Here is a 24,912-nt window from a genome sequence, read left to right as displayed (position 1 = left end):
TCTCAATTGGGCCAGGTAGCATCCTTCCCTGGAATTCTAAAAATCAGAAGAAGCAGCAGCCTTCTTTGTCTGTGGACTTATAAGCTGCCAGCAAGCATAGCCCCCTGCTCATTAAAAAAAAGCCAGTCCCAGAGAAATAAAGAAACACACACTCATTTGTTTGCTCATCTATTTATTCATGAAACAAACATTATTTATTAAGGACTTTCCATGTGCCAGACACTGCTGGGCCCTTGGAATCACATGTTGGGCAAAAGCAGACCCAACTGCTGTCCTTGTGGAGCTTACAAGTTTGCAAGGGAGACATTCCTTAAATAATCATGCAAGCAAAGTAAAACTGCTATTTTGACAAGTAGGTAAGGAGAAAAGGAACAGTCTTCTGAGAACACAGTAGAATACAGGGTTTTGGTTTGGGTTTTGTATTTTGTGTATGTGAGCACCACATCACTTTACTTCTTTGGTTTTCCAACTCCCTCTCAGACAATGCCAATTCAGTCTCTCCCTTGACTGGCCAATGGCATCATCCCTCACTGAGGATGGCCGCAGTCTCTGAGGAGAGGCTCAACAGAAAGACTGGGGTCTCCAGGTGCCAGCCAAACTAGATGAGGACTGCGGGGTCCACAGCAGATGGGCTAGCTTGTACACGGCATGAAGTTGCACTGCCAAGGAGGAAAGGGGGCTGAAACCCCACCTGGAGTCTCCTAACCAAGCCATGGGGCCTAGTGTGAAGCTGTATGTGCCAAGAGGCAGGAGATCCTATTCTTCACACACTGGCATTGTCCCCTCAAAAGGGTCACCTTTTTCTAATTGACCCCCAAAGACTTGAATAAATCCAGCCGGCTTTCTGGGTGTGATTCAGTCAGGCTGCTGAGCAGAGGGAGTGGAGGCTTTCCTGAGGAAGTGACTGGACACATGAATAATGAAGGCGAAGGTGAAAATGAAAAGTCATTCAGTCATGTCAACTCTTTGGAACCCCATGGGCTGTAGCCTGCCAGCCATGTCCGTGGAATTCTCCAGGCAAGAATACTAGAGGGGGTTGCCATTCGCTTCTCTAGTGGATCTTCCTGACCCAGGGATTGAACCTGGGTTTCCAGTGAGCAGTAGATAAACTAAGTTGGGGGGAAGAATTTTTTCAGACACAAGCCTGTGCACTGACCTTGTCTTGACGACTATCTAGTCCCTGACTCCAGTTGCTTCTGAAGCCTGAGAGATCCCCTACCCTTCCAAGGGATTGCTGTCCTGACCATACATTCCCTCTTTGCAATTCAAGTTAGGTTTCTGTCACTTGCAATCAGGAGAGTTCTGACTCAGAGCCAAGCTGGACCATCTCTCCTTCCTCCCAAGTCCAGCAGGCCTCCTCACTCTGCCATGCCCCATCCACCCATCTGGGAAACCTCTACTCTGTGTGGCCACCTCACCTTCAGAATAGGAGCTCTGTCTTTGATGTTCTAGCACTGTCTCCAGCCCGTTATTTAGAAACTCAATAAATATTTCATCCATCGATGGTTGTTTAATCTGCTGGTGATCTTTGTTTCCACTAGGACTGGAAGATGTGGTGAAGAATTAGAGGACACAGTGGCTTTTCTGTACCTTTGTCATCACCCACCAAGTTCATCCATGGTTTCTACTGCCTCTGAGCATAGAGCCTCCAGTTTATACTTATATTGATAGAGAGCTCTGATTTGTCTATTAGAGTTTGGCTGTGGGGAGCCAGTGGGATTCATTTCATAAGGAAGAATCAGTGATTTTTACTCTGTCTCTGCATGCTTCATGTCAGTGGGCCACCTTTAAGATGAAATACATTCCAGATATGAGAGTCTATACATGTGTGCATGCTAAGTTGCTTCAGTCATGTCCAAATCTTTGCAGCCCTGTGGACTGAAGCCCACCAGGCTCCTCTGTCCGTGGGATTTCCCAGACAAAAATACTGGAGTGGGTCACCATGCCCTCCTCCAGAGGATCTTCCCAGCCCAGGGATCGAACCCACATGTCTTACATCTCCTGCATTGGCAGGTGGATTCTTTACCACTGAGTCACCAGGGAGGCCCCTGAAAGTCTATAGTTGAATGTTAAAGATAGTTTTTACTCTGTGCTTAATATCTGCTAGCCCTGGAGAAGAAAATGGCAACCCACTTCAGTACTCTTGCCTGGAAAATCCCATGGACGGAGGAGCCTGGGAGGCTGCAGTCCATGGGGTCGCAAAGAGTTGGACATGACTGAGCGACTTCACTTTCCTTTCACTTTCCTTAATATCTGCTAGAGCCCTGTCTAGAAGTGTCAGGAAACTTGAGTTCCTCTGTGGTTTTATGAGCCAGGAACAGTCTGCTTTCCCGTTGGTCTTTGTTTTATTCTCAAATGAAGGGCAGTCATTCTTCCTTCCCTTCCAGCTCCAGGGCCTGAACCATCTCAGCTTCATGGTATAGCTCATCCCACCACTGCTGCTATCAGTTTTGTTGTTTTGGTTTTTTTTTTTTTTTAATCTGGTATTTGAGGCTTTTTGAGATTCATGTCTGCTTTTAATAAGCCAAACTCTAATGCTTGAATGCACTCTGTTCTACGGAGACTGCTGAATGAGCCAACATGGGGAATAGGAATCAGAGAATTAGATTGCTTTTCTTCACTGTCTCAAGACTCAAGGGTTGAGGAACAGCGAGCTTATCATGGCTGAAGAGACTTCCTACATGTCATGTTAGTTGGTCTCCGTTCCGCTGTTGTTTCATACCTCAGAACCAGTTTTTGGTACACAGGAATCAGGATACATCATCCTATTCTTGAATCTGGACCTTTGGTCTAGAAAAGCAATTTTCAGTCTTTTTTTTTTTTTTTGCCATGATACACCTGAAAAATATGTTCCCACCAGCAATTTGTTCCCACAAACTTATTAACATCAGGAGTAAGGCAATATTATACCATAGATTTGTATATATGCAGGTGACCCTGTTTTCCACTCATGAAAGCACATCAGAACACAAGGGAGTGAAATTTATGTTAGTATAAACTTTTAATTAATTAATTAAAAAAAATATATGGCCTACAGATTGGGGAGATATTTTTGATTCACATATCTAACAAGAATTGGTATACAGAATATATTTTTTTAAATGCTTAAAATCCAAAAACACAGTCACCCAAATATTAAAATGGGCAAAGAATTTAAATAGACATTTTTCCAAATAAGATACACAAATGACCAACAAGCAAATGAAAAGATGCTCCACACCATTAGTCATTCAGTTCAGTTCAGTCGCTCAGTTGTGTCTGACTCTTTGCGACCCCATGAATTGCAGCACGCCAGGCCTCCCTGTCCATCACCAACTCCCGGACTTCACTCAAACTCATGTCCATCGAGTCGGTGATGCCATCCAGCCATCTCATCCTCTGTCGTCCCTTTCTCCTTCTGCCCCTAATCCCTCCCAGCATCAGAGTCTTTTCCAATGAGTCAACTCTTCACATGAGGTGGCCAAAGTATTGGAGTTTCAGCTTCAGCATCAGTCCTTCCAATGAACACCCAGGACTGATCTCCTTTAGAAATTAGGGAAATGCAAATCAAAGCCACAATGAGATACCACCTTGTATCCACTAGAATAGCTACAATTAGAAAAAGAAAAAGTAAAAAGTGTGGAAGAGGATGTGGAGAAACTGGAGCTCTCATCTTTTTCTGGTGGGGATATAAAATGGTTCAGCCATTGCAGGAAATAGTCTGGAAGTTCCTCAAAAATCTAAACATAGAATTATCATAAAAAAAAAATAAAGTTAGTTGTTCAGTTGTGTCCGATTCCTTGTGACTCCATGGACTATAGCCCACCAGGCTCTTCTGTCCATGGGGATTCTCCAGGCAAGAACACTGGAGTAGGTAGGCATTCCCTTCTCCAGGGGATCTTCCCAACCCAGTGATCAAACCCAGGTCTCCTGCATTGCAGGCAGATACTTTACCAGGGAAGCCCCAAGAATTGTCATATGACCCAGCAATTCTACTCCTAGATATATACCTAAAACAAACAAGGGTTGGGGAGTAACTGCTTAATGGATACAGGACTTTACTGTTGAGTGATAAAACTGTTTTAGAACTAGATAGAGGTGATAGTTGTACAACATTGTGAATGAACTAAATGCCACTGAATTGTTCACTCTAAAATGTTTAATTTGATCTTATGATAATTTCACCTCAATAGAAAACATAATGAAGCATTCAAATTTAGGCATTTTATTATTACTAATAAGAACCTAGAAGACGCTGTAATCTGAAGTGCTCTACCATGACAATATCACTTCTATTTCTCTTTCCTTTAATTCTCAGCTGAGTGCTCATCACTGTGTACATAAAGATGCATGGATTTTTTAGTAGGTGTGTTGTATTTTGTGTATCATTGTGCTTCCTTTTCTATCAGCCAGCTTATTTTGAAGGGAACATAACTCTTGATTTCTTTAGTTCAATTGTGTGTGTATATGTGCATGCTCAATCATACTGAATATGACCCAGGGATCGAACCCAGGTCTCCTGCTTGGCAGGCAGATTTTTTTACCACTGAGCCATCTGGGAAGTCCTTAGTTTAATTATCAGTCCTGTTTAACCAAGTCTTAAAGATACCTGTAAGGTTGTGTTTTCTTCCCCTTGTTAACATCCTAAGCCCACTTTATCACCAGCCCACCAGTGAAAATTGTGGACCACTAGCATCAGAATCACCTGGCCCCAAATCCAGACCTACTTAATCACAATATCTAGGGGGTGACCTCAGGAATGTGCATTTTATTTTAAGTACCACTGCCATATGCTTTTGTGTGTAGATACGGGGGCCATTGAGCTTCTCAGGTGGCTTAGTGGGTAAAGAAGTCGGCTGCCAATACAGGAACCACAGGAGATGAGGGTTTGATCCCTGGATTGCAAATATCCCCTAGAGGAGGAAATGGCAGCCTACTCCAGTATTCTTGCTGGGATAATCCCCATGGACAGAGGGACCTGGCCGGGGAGGGGGCTACAGTCCACAGAGTCAAAAAGAGCTGGACACAACTGAGTGACTAAGGATGCGTGTACTTGGACTATTAGTTTAGTCTTGATTTACTTTTAATAATTAATTTACTAATTCATTCAACCAAACATATTGAGTGCCCATTAGGGCACTATGTGCGGAGAAGGCGATGGCACCCCACTCCAGTACTCTTGCCTGGAAAATCCCATGGATGGAGGAGCCTGGTGGGCTGCAGTCCATGGGGTTGCTAAGAGTCTGACATGACTGAGCGACTTCACTTTCACTTTTCACTTTCATGCATTGGAAAAGGAAATGGCAACCCACTCCAGTGTTCTTGCCTGGAGAATCCCAGGGACGGGGGAGCCTGGTGGGCTGCCGTCTATGGGGTCGCACAGAGTCAGACACGACTGAAGTGACTTAGTAGTAGCAGGGCACTATGTGAGATACTGTAATGAGAAATGGAAACCATAATCTGCAAAAAACCAAAACAAAACCCCACAAACAAACAAAAACCCTGTATTGTGATTCACAGAATAGATTAACCGCCAGACTGTAATGTGCAACATAAAGTATCTAAACTCAAATTATTTTAACACCTGCTCATTCAGAACTGTGTATCCCAAGATTGACCTATGATGGGATTAGTGTCCTTATAGCCATATGAGGATACAGTGAGAAGTCAGCCGTCTGCAAGCCCAGCAGAGGGCCCTCACCAAGAACCAAATCTACTAGCATCCTGATCTTGGATATCCCAGCCTCCAGAAGGGTGAGAAATAAGTGTCTGCTGCTTAAGCCAGACATTTTGCTATGGCAGCCTGAGCAGACTAAAGACAGGAAGTGGAGACCTCACTGCATTCCTTCCTGAATCCACCTCAACACCTCACTGCAGCCACAGTCATTTTCACCTACACCTGGACTCTCCCTCAACATCATGCTCTAAGGTCACTCTCAAGGCTAGTGCCTGGATTTCTTAGCACTGCAGATCTCCAGCTCCTTCTCCTCACTTTTTTCCTCTGCCACCCTCCACACATACTTTCCCCATCATAGTCCAAAGTGGCTCTTTAGCTCTCACCTCCCATTCCTGGCCGCAGAAAGGAGAAGAGGCCTTCCCTTTAAGGACACTGCCTGGAAGTCTCACACACTCTCTCCTCTTAGATCCTGTTGTCAAGAACTCAGACTCATGGTCGGTCCTCACTGCAAGAGAAGTTGGGAGATACAGCCATTCTTTCCTCACTGTCCATGTGTCCAGCTAAAATTTGGAGGTTCTTACAGAGGATGGAGGAGAAGAAATATCAGAAGACAACTAGCAGGCTCTGCCACGGCAGTGTGTCTCAATTGTGATTTATATCACCAGGAAATCTGTTTCTAATGAAGTACTCAAGATTACGAATGAATTATTAGTATTTCTAAAACAGGAGTAGATGCAGGGTCACTTCTTTGTTAACACTTACTCTCTCCCTCATATTTTGATAAGTTTTCTTGAGAGGTAGTGTTAAATTCCTCAGTAGGGAATTGAGTAAGACACAATCTTATCGATGCCTCGGTCTGCTGTGAATCACTGCTGCTAATAGTTATGGCATGTTTTAGTTGTTCCAAACCTTTGTGGTTTTGTCAGATGTGAATATATTAATGAGAAAGTGTCATGCATTTATCTTAATGACAATCGTCTTGGCTCTCATGAAGGGGAAAAGGTTAAGAAATCTTACACCAAATGAGCTCTGAAGTGCTAATCAGTTCTAAAACATCTGCGATTCAGGGCATATAAATTCTCTTGTGCATGGACCACTTGAAATAGAATCACATAGGAAGCTTGTTAACAATACACATTCTTAGGCTCACCACATACTGATAGAATAAAAGTCAAGGGGAGTGAGGCCCAGAAATGTGCCAACTGCACGAGTTCTCCAGGTGATTCATAGGAGCACAAAAGTTTCAGTGCATTTCCTGGGTCTCTCTGAGAAAAACTTTGGCTAATACTTTTTATCATCTCTCATGAATTAACTTGGCTGCATCTAGCTGCCAGGCTGAAACACGCACAACTTGAGTCAGAGGCTACTTGCTTCTAGAGCAGGAGTCCCTAACCTCCAGGATCTAATGCTTGATGATCTGAGGTAGAGCTGATGTGACAATAATAAAGGGCACAATAAATGAAATGCACTTAAATCATTCCAAAACCATCTCCAGCATGGTCTGTGGAAAAACTTGTCTTCCACAAAACTGGTCCCTAGTGCCAAAATGGTTGGGGATATCTGCTCCAGAGGATGATCAGTAATGGATTTTACTAGCTGTTCCTCACAACAGCATGATGTTGAACTGCTACGGTCTACAGCATCACTGACACTGCTGTTCTTTGCAGCTTGGAGTTTCAGGGGAAAATTACATTCACCTCTTGAAATCTGCAGATGGCGACTGCAGCATGAAATTAAAAGATGCTTACTCCTTGGAAGGGAAGTTATGACCAATCTAGATAGCATATTCAAAAGCAGAGACATTACTTTGCCAACAAAGGTCCGTTTAGTCAAGGCTATGGTTTTTCCAGTAGTCATGTATGGATGTGAGAGTTGGACTGTGAAGAAAGCTGAGCGCTGAAGAATTGATGCTTTTGAACTGTGGTGTTGGAGAAGACTCTTGAGAGTCCCTTGGACTGCAAGGAGATTCAACCAGTCCATCCTAAAGGAGATCAGTCCTGGGTGTTCATTGGAAGGACTGATGCTAAAGCTGAAACTCCAGTACTTTAGCCACCTCATGTGAAGAGTTGACTCATTGGAAAAGACTGTGATGCTGGGAGGGATTGGGGGCAGGAGGAGAGGGGACAACAGAGGATGAGATGGCTGGATGGTATCACTGACTCGATGGACATGAGTTTGAGTGAACTCTGGGAGTTGGTGATGGACAAGGAGGCCTGGCGTGCTGCAATTCACAGGGTCACAAAGAGTCAGACATGACTGAGTGATTGAACTGAACTGAACTGAACTTGAAAAGGGTAAACATGTTCAGTACACTCACTTGCTACCATCCCCACCTGTCTGTATTGGCATGGGATCACAAAATGTAATATACAAGGTTATAGTCTGTAGACTGTAGATTTTTTCTTTTTTTAGCTTTTGTACATATACTGATGTATTTGGGGGCTAATAGATCTATCTTAGCAAACAGAAGAACTTACACTACTGATGCTGTGGCATCTGCAGCTATATAGGAAAAGAGGAACCGAGGGTCTGTTTTGAGCTCAAGGTTCGTTACATGCTTCTGATACACACAAGCTTATTTAACTCTCCTTAACAGTCCTGTGAGATAAAGCATCTCACTTTATTTTCATTTTCCAGAGTGACTAAGTAACTTGTTTAAGTTCATCCAGAAAGTGAAAGAGGCTAAATTTTTACTACCTTTCCCAACCCACGTTTAATTAGCAATATAGGGAGAAAAAAGGGTGGGGAAGAGGATATATGGCTCTTGAGTCAGCAGGTTTCCATCACAGCGTCGCCTTCCAACATTTTTGTTTGAGCATCCCATCCGTAAATATGTCTGAGTGCCTCTCCCATCTCTGTGTATTTTTTAAATAAATATCCACATTAGAAACCAGTTTGCTTTTCGAACTCTCATGGGTATCAGAATCACCTAGAGAACTTGTTCAATCACAGCTCATGGGATCCCATCTCCAGAGGGGCAGAGATTCAGTAGGTTTGAGATGAGACCCAAGGATCTGAATTTCTAGCAAGTTCTCAGGGGCCTGGAAAAGACCCTGATGCTGGGAAAGATTGAGGGCAGGAGGAGAAGGGTGCAACAGAGGGTGAGATGGTTGGATGGCATCACTGACTCAATGGACATGAGTTTGAGCAAACTCCGGAAGATAGTAAAGGATAGGGAAGCCATGGTGTCCATGGGGTTGCAAAGAGTCAGACATAACTGAGCAACCGAACAGCAACAACCCAGGGGACAGCAATGCTGCTTGTGATGAACCTCGTTTTCAATAGCATTGCTATAAACATAACCCCCAAATCGAGATTCTAAAACACTAAAATACAGTGGAATAAAATAGAAATTCTAGGGACTTCCCTGGTGGTCCAATGATTTAGAATCTGTTGAAATGCAAGGGACTCGGTTTTGATCCCTGGTCAGAGAACTAAGATCCCACATGCAACTAAGAGCAACTAAGGCTGAGCACCACAAGGACAGCCCGCATGCCACAACTGGAGTCCGTGCACCTCAGCGAGAGATTCTGCATGAGGCAAATAAGATCCTGCATGCTTCAGCTAAGACCCCACACACTCAAACACATAAATATTTTTTTAATAGTAATTCTAATATTTTCCCTGCACTCCAGGAGTGAAAGAACTCATTTTGGAAACCACTACACTAAACTGAGCCACAGTAGCTTTCCCTGGCAGAGAAGGAAGCTTGGTGGCACTTTCATAAATCACAGAAATTTCCCAAGCCTGAGACACTGTGGGTAAAGGAGATGATAAAGGGACGCATCAGATGGGCACAGCTCAGGGTCTCACTAATACTCCCGGGTAGCACTCAAGCGCTCTGCCTTTCATTTGCAGCTAACTACTCCTATCATCTTTCCTCTGCTTTAATTTGTTTCCCTTTGTGATAACAGCCACCATTGCTTTTAGGTGATGCAATCTAGCACTCCTCTTGTTCCTTTTATGGAAATTCTAGCCACTGCAAGTACATGTGGTACTTGATATCCACAAAGCAAAAATGTTCCAAGTGAAGGATGCTTTGATTGAACTTTACTTTTGCTGTTACTTTGAAGTCCTGAGCTACTGGTATGCAATATGCTGTTCAGCATGGTTACATTCAGAAGCACTTAGAAGGGAATTTTCCCCTGCTTACATCTGATGTACATTTCCAAAGTGCTTTTGTAGATTTCATGAGTGATTTTGCTGCTTTGTAAAAAATAGGACAGGTTTGTATTCAGTAAAGAAAACAATTTTCAGTACTTTGGAAGAGGAGTGATGAGGTATTTGCAAAGACTTGGTGCATAAATTTAAATCTAAAGGCGACTACAGCAATAAGCTATAGACGTCATAGAAGCCATAGCAATAGTCTATTATAGCAATATAACTATACTATAAATTAGATAATATGTTACATAATTAATAATATAAAGTAATACTGGATAATATAGCAATAGGCTCTGCTGCAGTAAGAAAAAAGAGGGTTGGTATAGCCATTGCTTCACTGGAAAAGGCAAAGAAACATCTTTTGACATTTTGAAATAAAGAAAAGTGAAAGCACAGCTTATTAGTGAAGACAAAGTGCCTTCGACCAGAGAAAACCCCAGAATTTCCCATGACCAAATCTGAGCAATAGAGCCAATGTCATGTACTGGGCGGTGCTTTTCAAAAACATCATTTGTACTGTACAGGAGAAGTACCCTGAAGTGTGCTCGGACTTTTGTTAACTAGTGTCTCAATTTAAAGCCAGGTTCCCAAGGACTGATTTTTATTGGTCAGTGAAATGACTCCTCCTTATTCCCTCACCCAACAACTGTTTATTTCCTGACTAGTTTCTGTTTCTCACCCCCATTCATCTCAACTAAATGGCACTTCTTTCATGGGTGGAGCCCCTTGCTTGCTCAGAACTCAACATAATGGGACTGGCAGCCTAGGCTCATAGCAGCATCTGACACCACAACAATTATCCTGACCCGCAGTTCTTACAGAAAGTACTCCCCCTTTTCCCTCAGCCTTCATCTCATTCCTGCTGTAGGAAGAAAATAGGTCCCATGGGAAAAGAGAGCGCATGTACCATCAGAAATGCAGGCACTTAAGGTAACAAGCCTGGGTCCTCAAAAGTCCTGAATTCCCCCAATATACTTGAAAGGCTCAGAAGCCAAAAAGAGGAAGAAGAAGGGTTGCATATTATGTTCATCAGAAAATATGTATTTGAGCCCAGCAAGGTCTCCAGCAGTACAGGTATACTGGCCTTGGAATCAGCAGTTGTGAGCAGTGTTGCACCTTCCCCATCTCCTAGACATGCCCTTCTGGTCAAATCAACTCAGTTAGCTTGAGGATTAGTTTCCTCATCTAGAAAATGCAAAGAAAACTCCTGAAATCTAGCTGTGGCAGATTAAAGATGCTCACATAACTTTTCCATATCTTTCCTATTGAAAATGGGGTCCTGGTCCCCTATCCTTGAATTTAGCAACTACTTTGGTGAATAGGATATGGCAGAAGTGACTGTTCTATCCAAGCCTGCATCTTAGTCTTCTGGAAGCTTCCATTTTCTATCCCCTGGAATATTCGCTTAGGAGCTCTGAGCCACCATATATAAAGTCCACCTACTCAACATAGAGAGGACAGCTAAGAGACTCAGATGAGTCCTCCTCTCCAGCCTTCCTCATCAAGATACAGTCACATGGGTAAAGCCAGCCAGGAACCTCTGGTCCAGCCCAGCCACCATCCATATGCCAGCAAGTGACTCAGACAGTGCCACAGGGGACAAAAGGATTGTCCAGCTAAGTTCTGGCTAAGTTTCTAACCCACCATAAAAATGTAATAAACCTCAATTAAAGTGGGGCTGCCCTGCTGGCTCAGATCATAAAAAATCTGCCTGCAATGCAGGAGACATGAGTTCGATCCCTGGAATGGGAAGATCCCCTAGACAAGGGAATGGCAAGCCACTCCAGTATTCTTGCCTGGGAGATCCCATGGACAGAGAAGCTTTGCAGGCTACAGTCCATGAGTCCATGGGTGGCAAAGAGTCAGACAGAACTGAGCAACTAAGGCACTTATACAATTAAAGTGAGGAGACCAGAAGGGGATGCTTTCATGCCCTGTGGTAATAGCAGAGACCCACAGGAAGAAGAAAGACTCCTCTTCTTTCCTGGCAAGGCTCAGCCTTGGAATGTTTACTATAGCACTCCCAACTCCCTTTTCCCCTCTATACAAGTGGTCTCCTTCCCTTGCCATGTGGGGACTTCCATGTGGCTTGTCGTGGTCACAGACCCCAAATTGCAATTGTCTGCTGATCCAGAATAAACCTGGATAAATAAACCTTTGCCAGAGAAATATCTGGCAGTCTATTTGTCTTAGGTCAATACCACAAAATCATGAGACATAGTTTATTATACAATAATATATTATCAGGACATCAGCTAAAAAAGGTGACTGCTATAATCAAAAAGAAATTGCAGGTGCAAAAGGATTTGCAGACTACAAAGCAACATGTTTTGTCAATATTAGATAAAAGAACACAGTCTCTGAACAAGGTGTTTACAATGATTAATTTTGTGACATTTGCCATTCCTGTTGAGGGATGCAAAGTCAACTGCCGTCAGGCATCTGTGGTAGAAATGAAGAGAAACACATTCAGCTTCTAGTTCTTTATTTTGATGGGAGCCAGGGCTTTGTGCGGAGAAAGCAATGGCACCCCATTCCAGTACTCTTGCCTGGAAAATCCTATGGATGGAGGAGCCTGTTGGGCTGCAGTCCATGGGGTCGCTAAGAGTCGGACACACTGAGCGACTTCACTTTCACTTTTCACTTTCATGCATTGGAGAAGGAAATGGCAACCCACTCCATTGTTCTTGTCTGGAGAATCCCAGGGACGAGGGAGCTTGGTGGGCTGCCGTCTATGGGGTTGCACAGAGTCGGACACGACTGAAGCAACTTAGAAGCAGAAGCAGGGCTTTGTGAGTAAGGGATATTAATGTTATTTCCAGCTGGGAAAAGAATATGTCATCAGGCTTTTATTTATTTCATTAAGGAATTTGGGGGAGTGATTTCTTTTCCTATGACTATATGTACCTTAGAGTATTTTGAAGCAATGATCTCAATTAACCGGAGTATTCAAAGATGGTATTCTAATTATCTGAAAATTTCATCAATGCTTCTTGTTGATCTTTCTTAAATGCTATAATAACTTTGTCTTAGTATGTTGTTTGGAAAGTCTAAACTCTTAAAAAAATCATGAAAAGTTAATTTATTAAAAAGCTTATAAGTTGAGTGTTTCAATAGAGTACATTTTCCCATTGAAATAAAGCTATAAATGATAAGATTCCAAGACTTAGAGGCAACAGAGTTCCAAATGTGCTATAATACTGCATAATTGTACATCTTAAAGTTTTTTAAAATTTCTACAACCAATTCTATGCTGTGAACTTTTTTTTAAGCCTCATAACATACACTCAGCCTGATCAAACCCTTTTCAGTAAGATCTAGGGAGCCCCCAGGATGTCAGACCCCAAGTAGGATGGCAGTTTCACGAGGGCAGAGGCTGTGTCCAGGCTCCCTGTGCTCAGCACAGAGCAGAGACCTCAAAAGCTTGCTGTCATCCCTGAAGCAGCACAGCACAGTGCCTAAGGTGTGCTTCAAGTCAGAGAGACCTGGCTTTGATTCTGCCCTGCTTCTTGCTAGTGTCAACGTTGGGCAGAGCTCAGCACCTCTAAGCCTCAGTTCTTCAACATCAACCTGAGAATTGAGTGTGCCTACCACATGGAGCTCCTGCAAAATTTAAGTGGGGGACTTCCATGGCAGTCCAGTGGCTTAGACTCTGCCCTTCCACTGCAGGGGGCTTGGGTTTGATCCCTAGTCAGGGAACTAAAGATCCCACATGCTGAATGGTGTGGAAAAAAAAAAAAATTCAATGGGACATTTTATGTAAAGACTTGTCATGTCTGGTACATAGTCAGGGCTCAAAATGTGGCAGTGATCATTATTACTATTACTGAACACAGACTCATCCCAGGTGTGGCTCCCAGAGTATCCACTGTCCATTTCACCAGTTCTGGGGAGTGGTGGGAGGAAGGAGGATCTGCAAAGAGTATTTGTGACAATTTATATTTCTTTTTCCCCCAAATATTGGAGATCAATTAAGTTTTATTTATATTTAACATATGGGTTAATAGTAGTAACATGTATGGAAGTTATAAGTAAATATATTGAGAGTGTATGCTCATTTTTTTTTTTACTTATAGGGCTGCATACATCAAAATATTTGTAAAGTGTTGGCCTAATTCTTCAAAAAAGTCACTGTATCTGAAGCTGGGCAGAGGTGGACACTTGCCTCAAAGAAGGAGCCCAGCTGTGAGCAGAGGGAGCTAAATGTTCTTGGCCACAGGAGAGATCTTGAATCTCTATCCTCCAGCCTCCAACAAAGACAAGGTCCTGCCTTCTTAAGGGAATGACCTTGGAGGAGTAGATTAGTAAAGGATAGTAAGAGAGGAAAGGAAGAATTCTAACAGACAACCAGCCAGCCAGGCAAAGCTGGTGATGAAGTTAGCCAGCAAATGGGTTCGGACTACCTTTGCTCAGAGTGTCTCAACAAGATGGTGGGGTAGGGTGTGGGGGGGGCGGTGTGTCAAGCAGAGTTTCCATGGTGTTGCTGAGAGCAGGATGAATAGAGTGAAAGGAAGAAATGAGGTCCAAAAAATGGTTGGGAAAGGAACCTCCTCCACCAGTGATACAGGCCCTGTTCTGGTGCCTGGGGGGAGGGGGAAAGGAAGGAGAAACAGAGATGCAGGTGGAAGGTCAGGAATGTCCCTGTAGGGTGGTGAGTCCAGGATTGGGTCACCATCTGTGATTACAGATGTGTGGCAGACAGACAGACATAACTCAATTTGGTGCATCAGTTTTTATGGTGTAGAAGCATGGACTGTCCATCAGATACTCATGATATACCCTGGAAATATTTCCCCTCTCAATCCCAAATTTTATGGGAGGCGATATTGTATGGAACACACAGTGCTGAACCAGGGAGTCAAGAAAACTGTGTTCTTGTTTCAGCTTTTCTGTTACTTAGTTATGTCCTTGTGTAGGCACCTAGCTTCTGAATTCATTTTGTCATCTGAAAAGAGAACTAATTTACATGATCTCTAGGTTCCCTTCCAGCCCTGTGATTATCAATTTCAGGATTCTGAAAGGGGCATATGTTCTTAGGAATTGCCTCTTATGCCTATGCATTGAGTGCAGAGAAAAGTTATAGTCTATTAAGGTTGTCTGATTATTTGTGTTATCAATCAATGTTTGACTAGGTGGTTCCCCTTCTAGAGTCTTCTTTAATGTCTTTACTCTGAAATAACTTGACTGTGTTACTGCTCCTATTAGCTACTCACATAATGAGGTAGCTCAAGGCATTAACTCAGAGTTCCTTGGTACTGACTAAAGTGTTCTAACTAAGAGAGCGAGAAAGGGAGAGAGAGACTACATTATTAGCTCATAAGAAGCTATGGCTAAAATAATCGGATGCTTCCCAAATACACTGAGATTGAAATAACTACTGACCCAGCTGTATAAAATAAGAAATTTTATCTCATTTTATCTTTAATCTTTACCACTCTACAATAGAGTGGTATTTATCTTTACCACTCTACAATACAGCAGGTCAGCATTTTTCTCATTTCTATTCTCTTCCATTATCCTCATAATCCATTTGATCATTTAAAAAGTGTAGTAGAATTCAAAAACAAAATGAGAAATGAGAAAATCGGTTGGAGAGAAAGCAGGGAAAAAAGGGAGAGCCTGGTCTCCAGAGTGGAGGAGACATTGGCTGTTAAGAGTATATGTCCACTGTAAAGTAGGGGGAGAGATTTGGGTGTTTCTGTTCCCCGCATGGGACTCTATCCTCTTCAATCTATAGACTGTACAGTCACTGTATTATCAGACCTGTTCCCTTGGTCAGTTAATGATGCTATAACAAAGTACAATGGACTGAGTGACTTAAAAAACAAATGTTTCTCACATAGTGGGAAGTACCAAATCAAGGTGCCAGCAGATCCAGTGTATGGTGACAGCCTCTTTCTGGTTTTGCAGGTGGCTTTCTTCTCCTTGTATCCTCACATGGTGGAGGCAAGAGAGAGAGAATACTCCTTTGTCTCTTAGGAGGGCACTAATTCCTTTCATGCAGGCTCCACCTTCATGACCTTATGACCTCTTAAGACTTCACCTTCTAATACCATGACATTGGAGGTTATGATTTCAACATATGAATTTGGGGAAGACAAAAACACTCAATCCATTGTACCTGTTCCCTTAAGGGCTTATTCAAGAAACAAATATATTCTCATCTTAAATTTAAAAGGAATCTGGGGGGGAAAAAAAATTTGTTGTCTTGCTTGCAAGCTCAGTCTTTAAAAGAAAAAAAAAAAAATGTAGGTGGAAAATTGCCAGAAATGTTAGAAAATGTTTACAGAGTTACCCTTAGAGATTTTCTGTTATTGCGAAAAAACAAACTAGGAAAAAAAAACCCAGAAAACTTTATATTGTGTTGTACTCTGCTAGGAAACAGTGCAAACATAAAGAATCTGTATACCTTCTCTACCCAGTAAGCTGGATGTGAAGAGGAGCCAGGTCTATAGATTTCCCCAGAAACCCTTAAAGTAAGGAGAACTAAAAACATATTGTATTTTGCTGGATTGACATATTATACCCATTTACCAATCATTCCAAGTGCATTTACATTATCAAAGTTGCCAAAGCAGTCTCCTGAGTCTCAGGATAGCAACCTTCCCCCTCTGTCCCTACCCCAGTTTACAACCAGCATCAGCCTCCTACTCCAAGATGAGTCTTCTCAGAAGGGCTCAGTCATCAGAGAAACTGTGGTTAGCCACATCCTCACCCCACTCAAAACATTAGGGCCTTTACTGTACCCCAGGATTCAGCAACAGCAAGCATCTGTAAGGCTGAGCTAGTTAGAGGTGCTCTGAATTCCTGGACTTGCATTGGAATGATCATTATCAGGTTAAGGGGGATTACATACTATCAGGGTTCCATGAACTTTTTGTTACAACTAGTTAAAGATGTATACTTGCACAAAGCACACTATGGTGTGAAGGTATAAAGAGATTATTAAATATGTGTCTATTTAAATGGAGAACAAAGATAGTGTCTTTGCAAATATTAAGCAGTTGCGCTGGAATTTTCCCCTTATCCTTATTCCCTGGGAGCCTTCCGCTGGTGAACCTGAATGCTTTCAGACCTATCTCCCAGCTCTTCAGATATTTGTCTGTTCTGATGTTAAAGCAGTTCACTGAATTCTTCATTTCAGTGTATTTTTGTAGAGTGGTTTTATAGTATTTTTGAGTCCTAGAACTTTTCTTTTTCAAATGGGCTGTGTCACTCCGTATAGTTTTACAAAAGTATAATTTTCCTGCTGGAATGTTCAAGCTTAGCTTTTAAGCCCTTGAACACAGGAAGCATCGTTGCTTTATGGTCTATATCTGATAAATCCTATACCTCAGTTCAGTTCAGTCACAGTCATGTCTGACTCTTTGCAACCCCAAGGACTGCAGCATGCCAGGCTTTCCTGTCCATTACCAACTCCTGGAGTTTGCACAAGCTCATGTCCATTGAGTCAGAGATGCCATCTAACCTTCTCATCCTCTGTTGTCCTCTTCTCCTCCTGCCTTCAATCTTTCCCAGCATCAGGGTCTTTTCCAATGTGTCAGCTCTTCACATCAGGTGGCCAAAGTATTCAAGCTTCAGCTTCAGCATCAGTCCTTCCAGTGAATATTCGGGACTGATTTCCTTTAGGATTGACTGTTTGATCTCCTTGCAGTCCAAGGGACTCTCAAGAGTCTTCTCCAACATCGCAGTTCAAAAGCATCAGTTCTTCGATGCTCAGCTTTCTTTATGGTACAACTCTCACATCCATACATGACTATTGGAAAAACCATAGCTTTGACTATATGAGCCTTTGTCGGCAAAGTAATATCTCTGCTTTTTAATATGCTGTCTAGGTTGGTCATAGCTTTTCTTCCAAGGAGCAAGCGTCTTTTAATTTCATGGCTGCAGTCACCATCTGCAGTGATTTTGGAGCCCAAGAAAATAAAGTTTCTTACTGTTTCCATTGTTTCCCCATCTACTTGCCATGAGGGACCAGATGCCATGATCTTAGTTTTTTGAATGTTGAGCTTCAAGCCAGCTTTTTCACTCTTCTCTTTCACTTTCGTCAAGAGGCTCTTTAGTTCCTCTTCGCTTCCCACCATAAGGGTGTCATGTGCATATCTGAGGTTATTGATATTTCTCCTGGCAATCTTGATTGCAGCTTGTGCTTCATCCACAAGCTGGAATCCACATCAGTAAGTCTGTTTCCTTTTGTCTGTTATTTCTGCCGATCATGGATTATGGTGTCTTATCTTCTACGTGCTCTGTCATCTTTGACTGTGTACTAGACATTGTATATGAAAAAATTATTTATAGAAATCTTGTGAGATCTGTTATCTTCCTCATAAGAGGATTATTCATCGTATTTTACTTTATTTACTTGTTTTGCCAGGTGTCAAGGGGCATGAGCCATCAAGAATCACCTTCATCTCAGTTCAGAGTTTGAGATTTTGCGGGGCCACCAAAATCAGGGACTTTCGATCTTTAATGTGAACACATATCACCTATGGATCTTGTTAAAGTAAAAAGTCTTTCTTAGTAGAATTGGGACAAGCCTCAGGAAGCCACAATAGAAAAAAAAACAACCCAAGTCATGTCAGTGGGATAGTTAATTTTGCATGTCAACTGGCCACAGGGTACCCAAAGTAAATATAATTTCTGGGTATGTCTTTGAGCATTTTCTGAATTAGATTAGTATTTGAATCCATGGGCACACTAAATTGCCCTCTCCAGTGTAGGTGAGCATCATCCTATCAATTGAGGGCCTAAAATAGAACAAAAGGTGGAGGCAGGAGGAATTCACCCTTTTTTCTTCCTTCCTGATTACTTGAGCTGGAACACTGACCTTTTCAAGCCCTCAGCACTCCTGGTTTTCAGGCATTCAGACTCAGTCTGGAATCTAACCATTGTTAGGTGATTTTGCACAACTCTAGGCTAACTGTAGGCTAAAACTCCGAGTACCTTTAAGATAGACTGAGCTATGATGTTTGGTAGGTTAGATTATTAAATGCAGTTTTGATTTACATGGGTTTTTGGGGGACATAACCCTATCATAAGTTGAAGAAGACCTAAGCACAGATGGCTTTAAAACAACAGTTATTATCTGTCAGAGATTTAGGAGCAGCTAAGCCAGGTGGTTAGACTTGGGTTTTTCGTGAGTTACAGTCAAGATGTGAACAGGGGTTGAAATACAACTTGAAGGTTTAGCTGGGGCTGGAGGTGGAAGGTGACTCATTCCCATGGCTGTTGGCAAGAAACCTTGATCCCTCCCCACCTTTCTACAGGGCTGCTCATAACGTGGCACCTGGCTTCATCAGAAGTGAGTCACAGCCTGTTATACAGAGTGAAGTAAGTCAGAGATAAAACAAGTATCATATATTAACACATATGTATGTAATCTAGAAAAATGGTACTGATAAACCTATTTGCAGGGCAGGAATAGAGTCTTAGACATAGAGAATAGACTTATGGACATAGCAGTGGTAGGAGAGGGTGGGATGAACTGAGAGAGCAGCAGTGAAATACATTACCATGCGTAAAAAAGATAGCTAATGGAAAGTTGCTGTATAGTGCGGGGAGCTCAGCCTGGTGCTCTGTGACAACCTAAAGGGGTGGGAGCGGGTGGATGGGAGGCAGGTTAAAGAGGGAGTGGACATGTCTATACCTATGGCTGATTCTGCTGATGTATGGCAGAAACCAATACAACATTGTAAAGTAGTTATCCTCCAATTTAAAAAAAAATTTTTAAAGAAAAGAAGTGAGTCACTAAGTTTACCCCACCCTCAAAAAGAGGCCAATTAGGTCCTACCTTTTGAAGAAAGTACCAAATCACTTGTGGACATATTTTTAAAACCATCATAGCGACATCATGTTTCACATATGGCCATGTGCTCAACACTGTTCAATTAGATAGATCCAAGGAACCTCCTTAGGTTGTGACATCGAACTTTTGGAAATTCTCTTATAATCTTTATCTCTGCTCCCAAATATCAAACACGCAGGGCCCTCTCCAATTCTAAGATGTATGTGTGCCTTCCTAGGCAACACTCAGATCACTGTACCCTGGGGAGATGATGCTGTTGGGCTGAATTCTCCCCATCACCCACCTGCTTGGCGGTGGAAAGAAAATTCTCTGTGGGACCCCTCTGTGTGCAGAGATGTGTTCCCTGACAGCTGGTGGCCTGACTGGAGACATTAATGGAGTGTGCCCTGACTAGAGACATCAAGGGAGTGTGTCCTGTACAGCCAGGAAGGGATGTAAATACAGAGTAGAGACACGATTCTATCACAGCTCAGGGCAGGATGGCGATAGGCATGCTGCAGCTGCTGACTCAGCAGCTGTATGTACACAGTATTCTTCTAACAATTAGACTTAATCTTTAAAGATTTTCCCCCTGCTTTAAATCCCAAGAGGGATTTAAGGCTGCTTGATTTTTGTAAGTAATCCTTCCAGCTCATTAAAAAAAAAAAAATCCATTTCCTATTTTTAAGGATTAAAAACTTAAGACATTTTTGTTATTCTCTCTCTCACAGTAAAACTTTCTTAGATTACCCCACATTCTATTTTTTTATTTAAAAAATTAAGAAAAACAATTTGGAAAAATGCTTGTATTTAGCAACATATATTATATCGACAGGCTTCCAGGTGGTGCTAGTGGTAAAGAACCCGCCTGCCATTGCAGGACACATAAGATATTCAGGTTCAGTCCCTGGGTTGGGAAGATCCCCCGGAGGAGGGCATGGCAACCCACTCCAGTATTCTTGCCTGGCCAGAGGAGGCTGGCAGGCTACGGTCCATGGGGTTGCAAAGAGTTGGTCACAACTGAAGCGACTTAGCACATACATTATACTGACAGAATTTCCCACTGGGTAGATACTGTATTTTTCCAAAATTGAGGGTGTTTTTTGTGTGTATCTTCCCACTTGAGTTCATCTCTTCTTCTTATAATAGTTTTATTTTCCTTGGGCCTATTCAGTCAGTGAATTCTTGTTTTAAATGGTTTATAGAAAGTATTTGGGAGTGCTCATATGGAAATGATGATTGTTCTCAAAGTTGTGCCCCTCTTTGTAGGATCCAAATCTAAAAAAAAACAGTAATCCATAAGTAAACACTATCCAAAAGTTAGGTTCTTATGTAAAATTTCAACCATAATCTATTGTGGCTTACTTATCTATCATAAAACCTGCAGAGATGTGATTAATTTATAAAACAGCAAATGAATAGGGGGAAAAAAGGATTCATGCCTCTGGAAAAGGCATATTAAGTTTAACCTTCAAAGTCCTCATTCCATGATTACGTATCAGTCCACAAACACAACTGTTTAAGAATTATTGGCTGATAATATTTATGAAAAATAAGTCTGGATTTTCTCCCAATGCTCAGTTGGAATAATATCCATTTTACAGTTGAAAGGAAGTTATTCATGTTACATGTATGGATCTATAAAATCTATTTTGATACATTTGCAACTTTGAAGTCTACAGTGCTCAGGTTCTACAAATTAATGATTTACTTTACCAATGAATATTTAGGTAATTATATAGCTCTGGTTGGTATGATGAAATACAAAAGGCACTGGAAAGGAAGCCATGACTCCCTTTTCTTCATCAGTGATTGCAATATCCAAATAACCTCAATAATGTAGGAGATAGGAGATCTGTATACTTTGACATCACAAAACAAAAATGAGATATTAAAATTTTGCATAACCTTTTTGCTATTCCACAACTAGACCAAGTAGAAAGGAAGTAATCAAGGATATACCCAAAGATGTAGAGAGTCCCTTGAAGACTTTCTGTAATAATGAAAGACTAAAGGTACAAAAACCCAATTGGTTAACTAAGTTTGGTATAGCCATATAGTGGAATATTATGCAATCATTAAAAATATTTTCAGAAGAGTACTTTTTTATAGAAGGAAGTTCATCATATACTATTTGGATGAAAAAAATTAGATTAACAAATAGAATGAACATATACACACATGTATGTTTCATAAATTTACAAAGTTGGGTGATATATAGATACACAAAAAGTCAAAACGTTAGTCATTTCCAACTCTGTGACCCCATGGACTATAGCCTTCCAGGCTTCTCTGCCCATGGAACTCTCCAAGCAAGAATACTGGACTGGGTAGCCATTCCCTTCTCCAGGGGATCTTCCTTATTCCGGAGATCAAACCCACTTCTCCTTCATTGCAGGCAGATTCTTCACAGTCTGAGCCACCAGGAAGCCAATATAGATACATATACATATATATTTGTGTGATATATATAGATACATATGCATATAAAAAAGCAAAGATGTATCCAAAAATATTACCAGTGATAATCTTTGAATTGCTGATTTCCCCCTAGAACATAAGCTCCACAGGACAAATATGTGGTCTTATTCACCACTCTGTCCCCAGTTTCCAGCACATCTTGATGCTAACATGGTACTGGCATCATGATGCTCAATGGCTATTTGCTGAATTAAGGAATGGGATTTTTTTAAACTTGGTATTCTTTGGCTATTTCTATTTTATAAATTTTCATATGTACACATTTTTATAACAAGAAATCTTAAAGCAGGCCTTCTACTTATGCTTCTGTTATTTTCATAATTAAACTGAGTGAGAAAGCAGATCAAACCCTTTCACAGTCGGCTTGGACCAATCTGCAGTTGTGATTAGCCAAAAACACTTTATTTGGACTTCTCAGCACTCCTAATATGAGAATAAGGAAACAGGAAAATTTTGTTTTCTTCCCAGATCTTTGAGCTTCCATTTAAGAAGTCATCTCAGTCAACAAAGGGCTTCCCTGATAGCTCAGTTGGTAAAGAATCCGTCTGCAATGCAGTAGACCTGGGTTTGATTCCTGGATCAGGAAGATCTGCTGGAGAAGGGATAGGCTACCCACTCCAGTATTCTTGGGCTTCCCTGGTGGCTCAGCTGGTAAAGAATCCACCTGCGATCCAGGAAACCTGGGTTCAATCCCTGGGTTGGGAAGATCCCCTGGAGAAGAGAAAGGCTACCCACTTCACTATTCTGGCCTGGAGAATTCCATGGACTGTATAGTCCATGGGGTCACAAAGATACGGATAGGACTGAGCAGCTTTCACCCAGTCAACAAAAAGAGGGAAGATTTCTATTTCACTCCTACTGTTACTGCTACAAATATTGTTGCCGCCATTGCAGCTACTGGCTCTGAAGCATTTACCAGGCACTATTTTAGGAACTTTGTGTGTCATTCAAAGCTCAAAAAACCTCAAGAGTCAGGCACTACTGTTTTTCCCATTTTGCAAATGAGATTTGAAGTTCTGAGAGGTTAAGCAACTTGTCCACAGTTGCCCAGCTGTTTACTGAAATGACTGAGGCTCGCAACTGGGCCGCTTCACTCAGGGCCCATGCTCTTCACAAGCACATTGCAGTTACAAAGGGCAAGGTCAAATACAGCGACGGAAGCAAATCCAGACTGGGCTAGAGCTCTCCTTAAATTCCCTGCCTACACTATCGTACAGTTGTGTCTTGTTGTAAGGAGAGACCAGGGAAAAAAAGAGAATACCTAAATGTCATTTTTCCCCATACAAAATGAGGTCTGAGATGTTTCTATAGCTATTAACTGGTAAAAGTAGTAGAAATGTCAAATAATACTAACAATGTATTGAATATATGATTCATTCTGAGCCTGCTTTAAGACAGATATTGCCTCTCATTACCCAGTCATGGGAGAAGCACAAAGTACTTACTCCAAACCACATGTTTTTCTGCAAACAAGTTTCTCAGATAACCTCTATTTAAAACTAAACGGCACCCAATATGTTTCACAGGGTGGAATATCTGTAATGGAAATGAATGATCCATTCTCCATAGTCGCAATCTTAATTGCACATTAGAATAACCTGCAAAGGTGTTTTTTTTAAACCCAAAGCCCAGGTATCATCAAGAAGTTCTAATGAATTGGTCTGGGGTGGGACCAGGCAGAGGGAGTTATTAAAAGCTCTCCAGGTGAGTGTCAGTGCAGCCACCACTGAGAATCACAGCAGCACCCAGTGATGCCAACAGGCCTCCTTCCCGTTTGTTGGCTCTGTCACTGACTAGCCACGTAACCCTGGTGCAGTTCTATTACGTTCCTTAGCCTGAGCTTCCTTACCTCCAAAACGGGCATAACAAGAATACCGGTCCAATGAGGATTATGGAGATAACACACGACACACCTAAAAGAGGGTCTGGGACGCAGCAACACTTTCACATTAGCTGACAGTGGTGATAGTATGGTACCATGTGGTCATTTGTGCCTGAGGCTGGGACTTCAGCACGCTTCTCTGTCTCAGAGAGCAGGGACCATAACTTCAGCCCAAGTGAGATGTTATAAAGTTTACCAGGAGCTCCTTATGTGAATAAACCTCTAGAATCTAATCGGTAGCTCACTGTGAGGTACTATTTAGGTCCCTAGAGGGGATGCATGAGCTCATAGCTCTAGTTCACATAAAGGAACTCACTCACCTGGGATTGAAGTGAATTTTCTCTGGAACTTCCCTATGGTCTGTGACCACTTTCTGGTTGTCTCTATAATTAATTGGGTCATCAGGAATCCTAAATTTAGCTACCTGAATTTCAGAGTCACTCAGTTCAGCGTGGGAGATTCTTGCGTAACCCAATCTGTGGCAGAAACAGAAATGGTTTGTAAAGATTTTATCATCATACTGAAATCTGATGAGATCTGGCAGATAATACCTTCACTAATAAGTCAGTTTCCCATTTCTAACTCTGTATATCACTAGAATGAACTGGATTTATTACTCTAAATGTTTACCAAAATATTTCTTTTATGATGTAAATGAATAAAGAACATGCTCATAGATTTAATAACATAATTGGCAACCTTACTCTACTTTTTTATAGTAACTAACGAATATTCTATATATACAAATTGCCTCTCACATAATTGTTTTGTGTCAGTAGCAGGAATTCTCCAGAATTCCTGGAGAATTTAGGAGCAAAATCCTCCAGAATTTAGGAGCATAGTCCTAAATTCTTTTTTACCTTAAAAAAAAACTACAAAGATCACATGCACATTTTCATTCACAATTAAACATCTAAAGAAAAGACTTTTAATGGCTGAAAGCAT

General features: G+C 41.8%; 1 protein-coding gene across 6 annotated transcripts in view; it reads right to left on the bottom strand.

The window, feature by feature from the left end:
* Window positions 1-2,514: 2,514 nt before the first annotated feature.
* The window catches only part of CWH43 (cell wall biogenesis 43 C-terminal homolog), a 71,131-nt gene continuing 48,733 nt past the window's right edge, over window positions 2,515-24,912 (bottom strand). For 3 of the 6 annotated variants that reach the window (XM_061420127.1, XM_061420130.1, XM_061420131.1), the window contains 2 exons: window positions 24,288-24,443; window positions 2,515-20,882 (listed from right to left, as the gene is read on the bottom strand). In XM_061420127.1, coding sequence (XP_061276111.1) covers window positions 20,804-20,882; window positions 24,288-24,443 — 235 coding nt within the window. In that variant the 3' untranslated portion in view covers window positions 2,515-20,803. The remainder of the gene's footprint in view (window positions 20,883-24,287; window positions 24,444-24,912) is intronic. The other 3 variants (XR_009736997.1, XM_061420129.1, XM_061420132.1) reach the window with 3 other exon arrangements.

This window comes from Bos javanicus, chromosome 6 (genome assembly GCF_032452875.1).
Source record: "Bos javanicus breed banteng chromosome 6, ARS-OSU_banteng_1.0, whole genome shotgun sequence".
Lineage (NCBI taxonomy): Eukaryota > Metazoa > Chordata > Mammalia > Artiodactyla > Bovidae > Bos > Bos javanicus.
The sequence above is the reverse complement of the archived record's forward strand: the minus strand, read 5'-3'. Positions and strand labels throughout refer to the sequence as shown.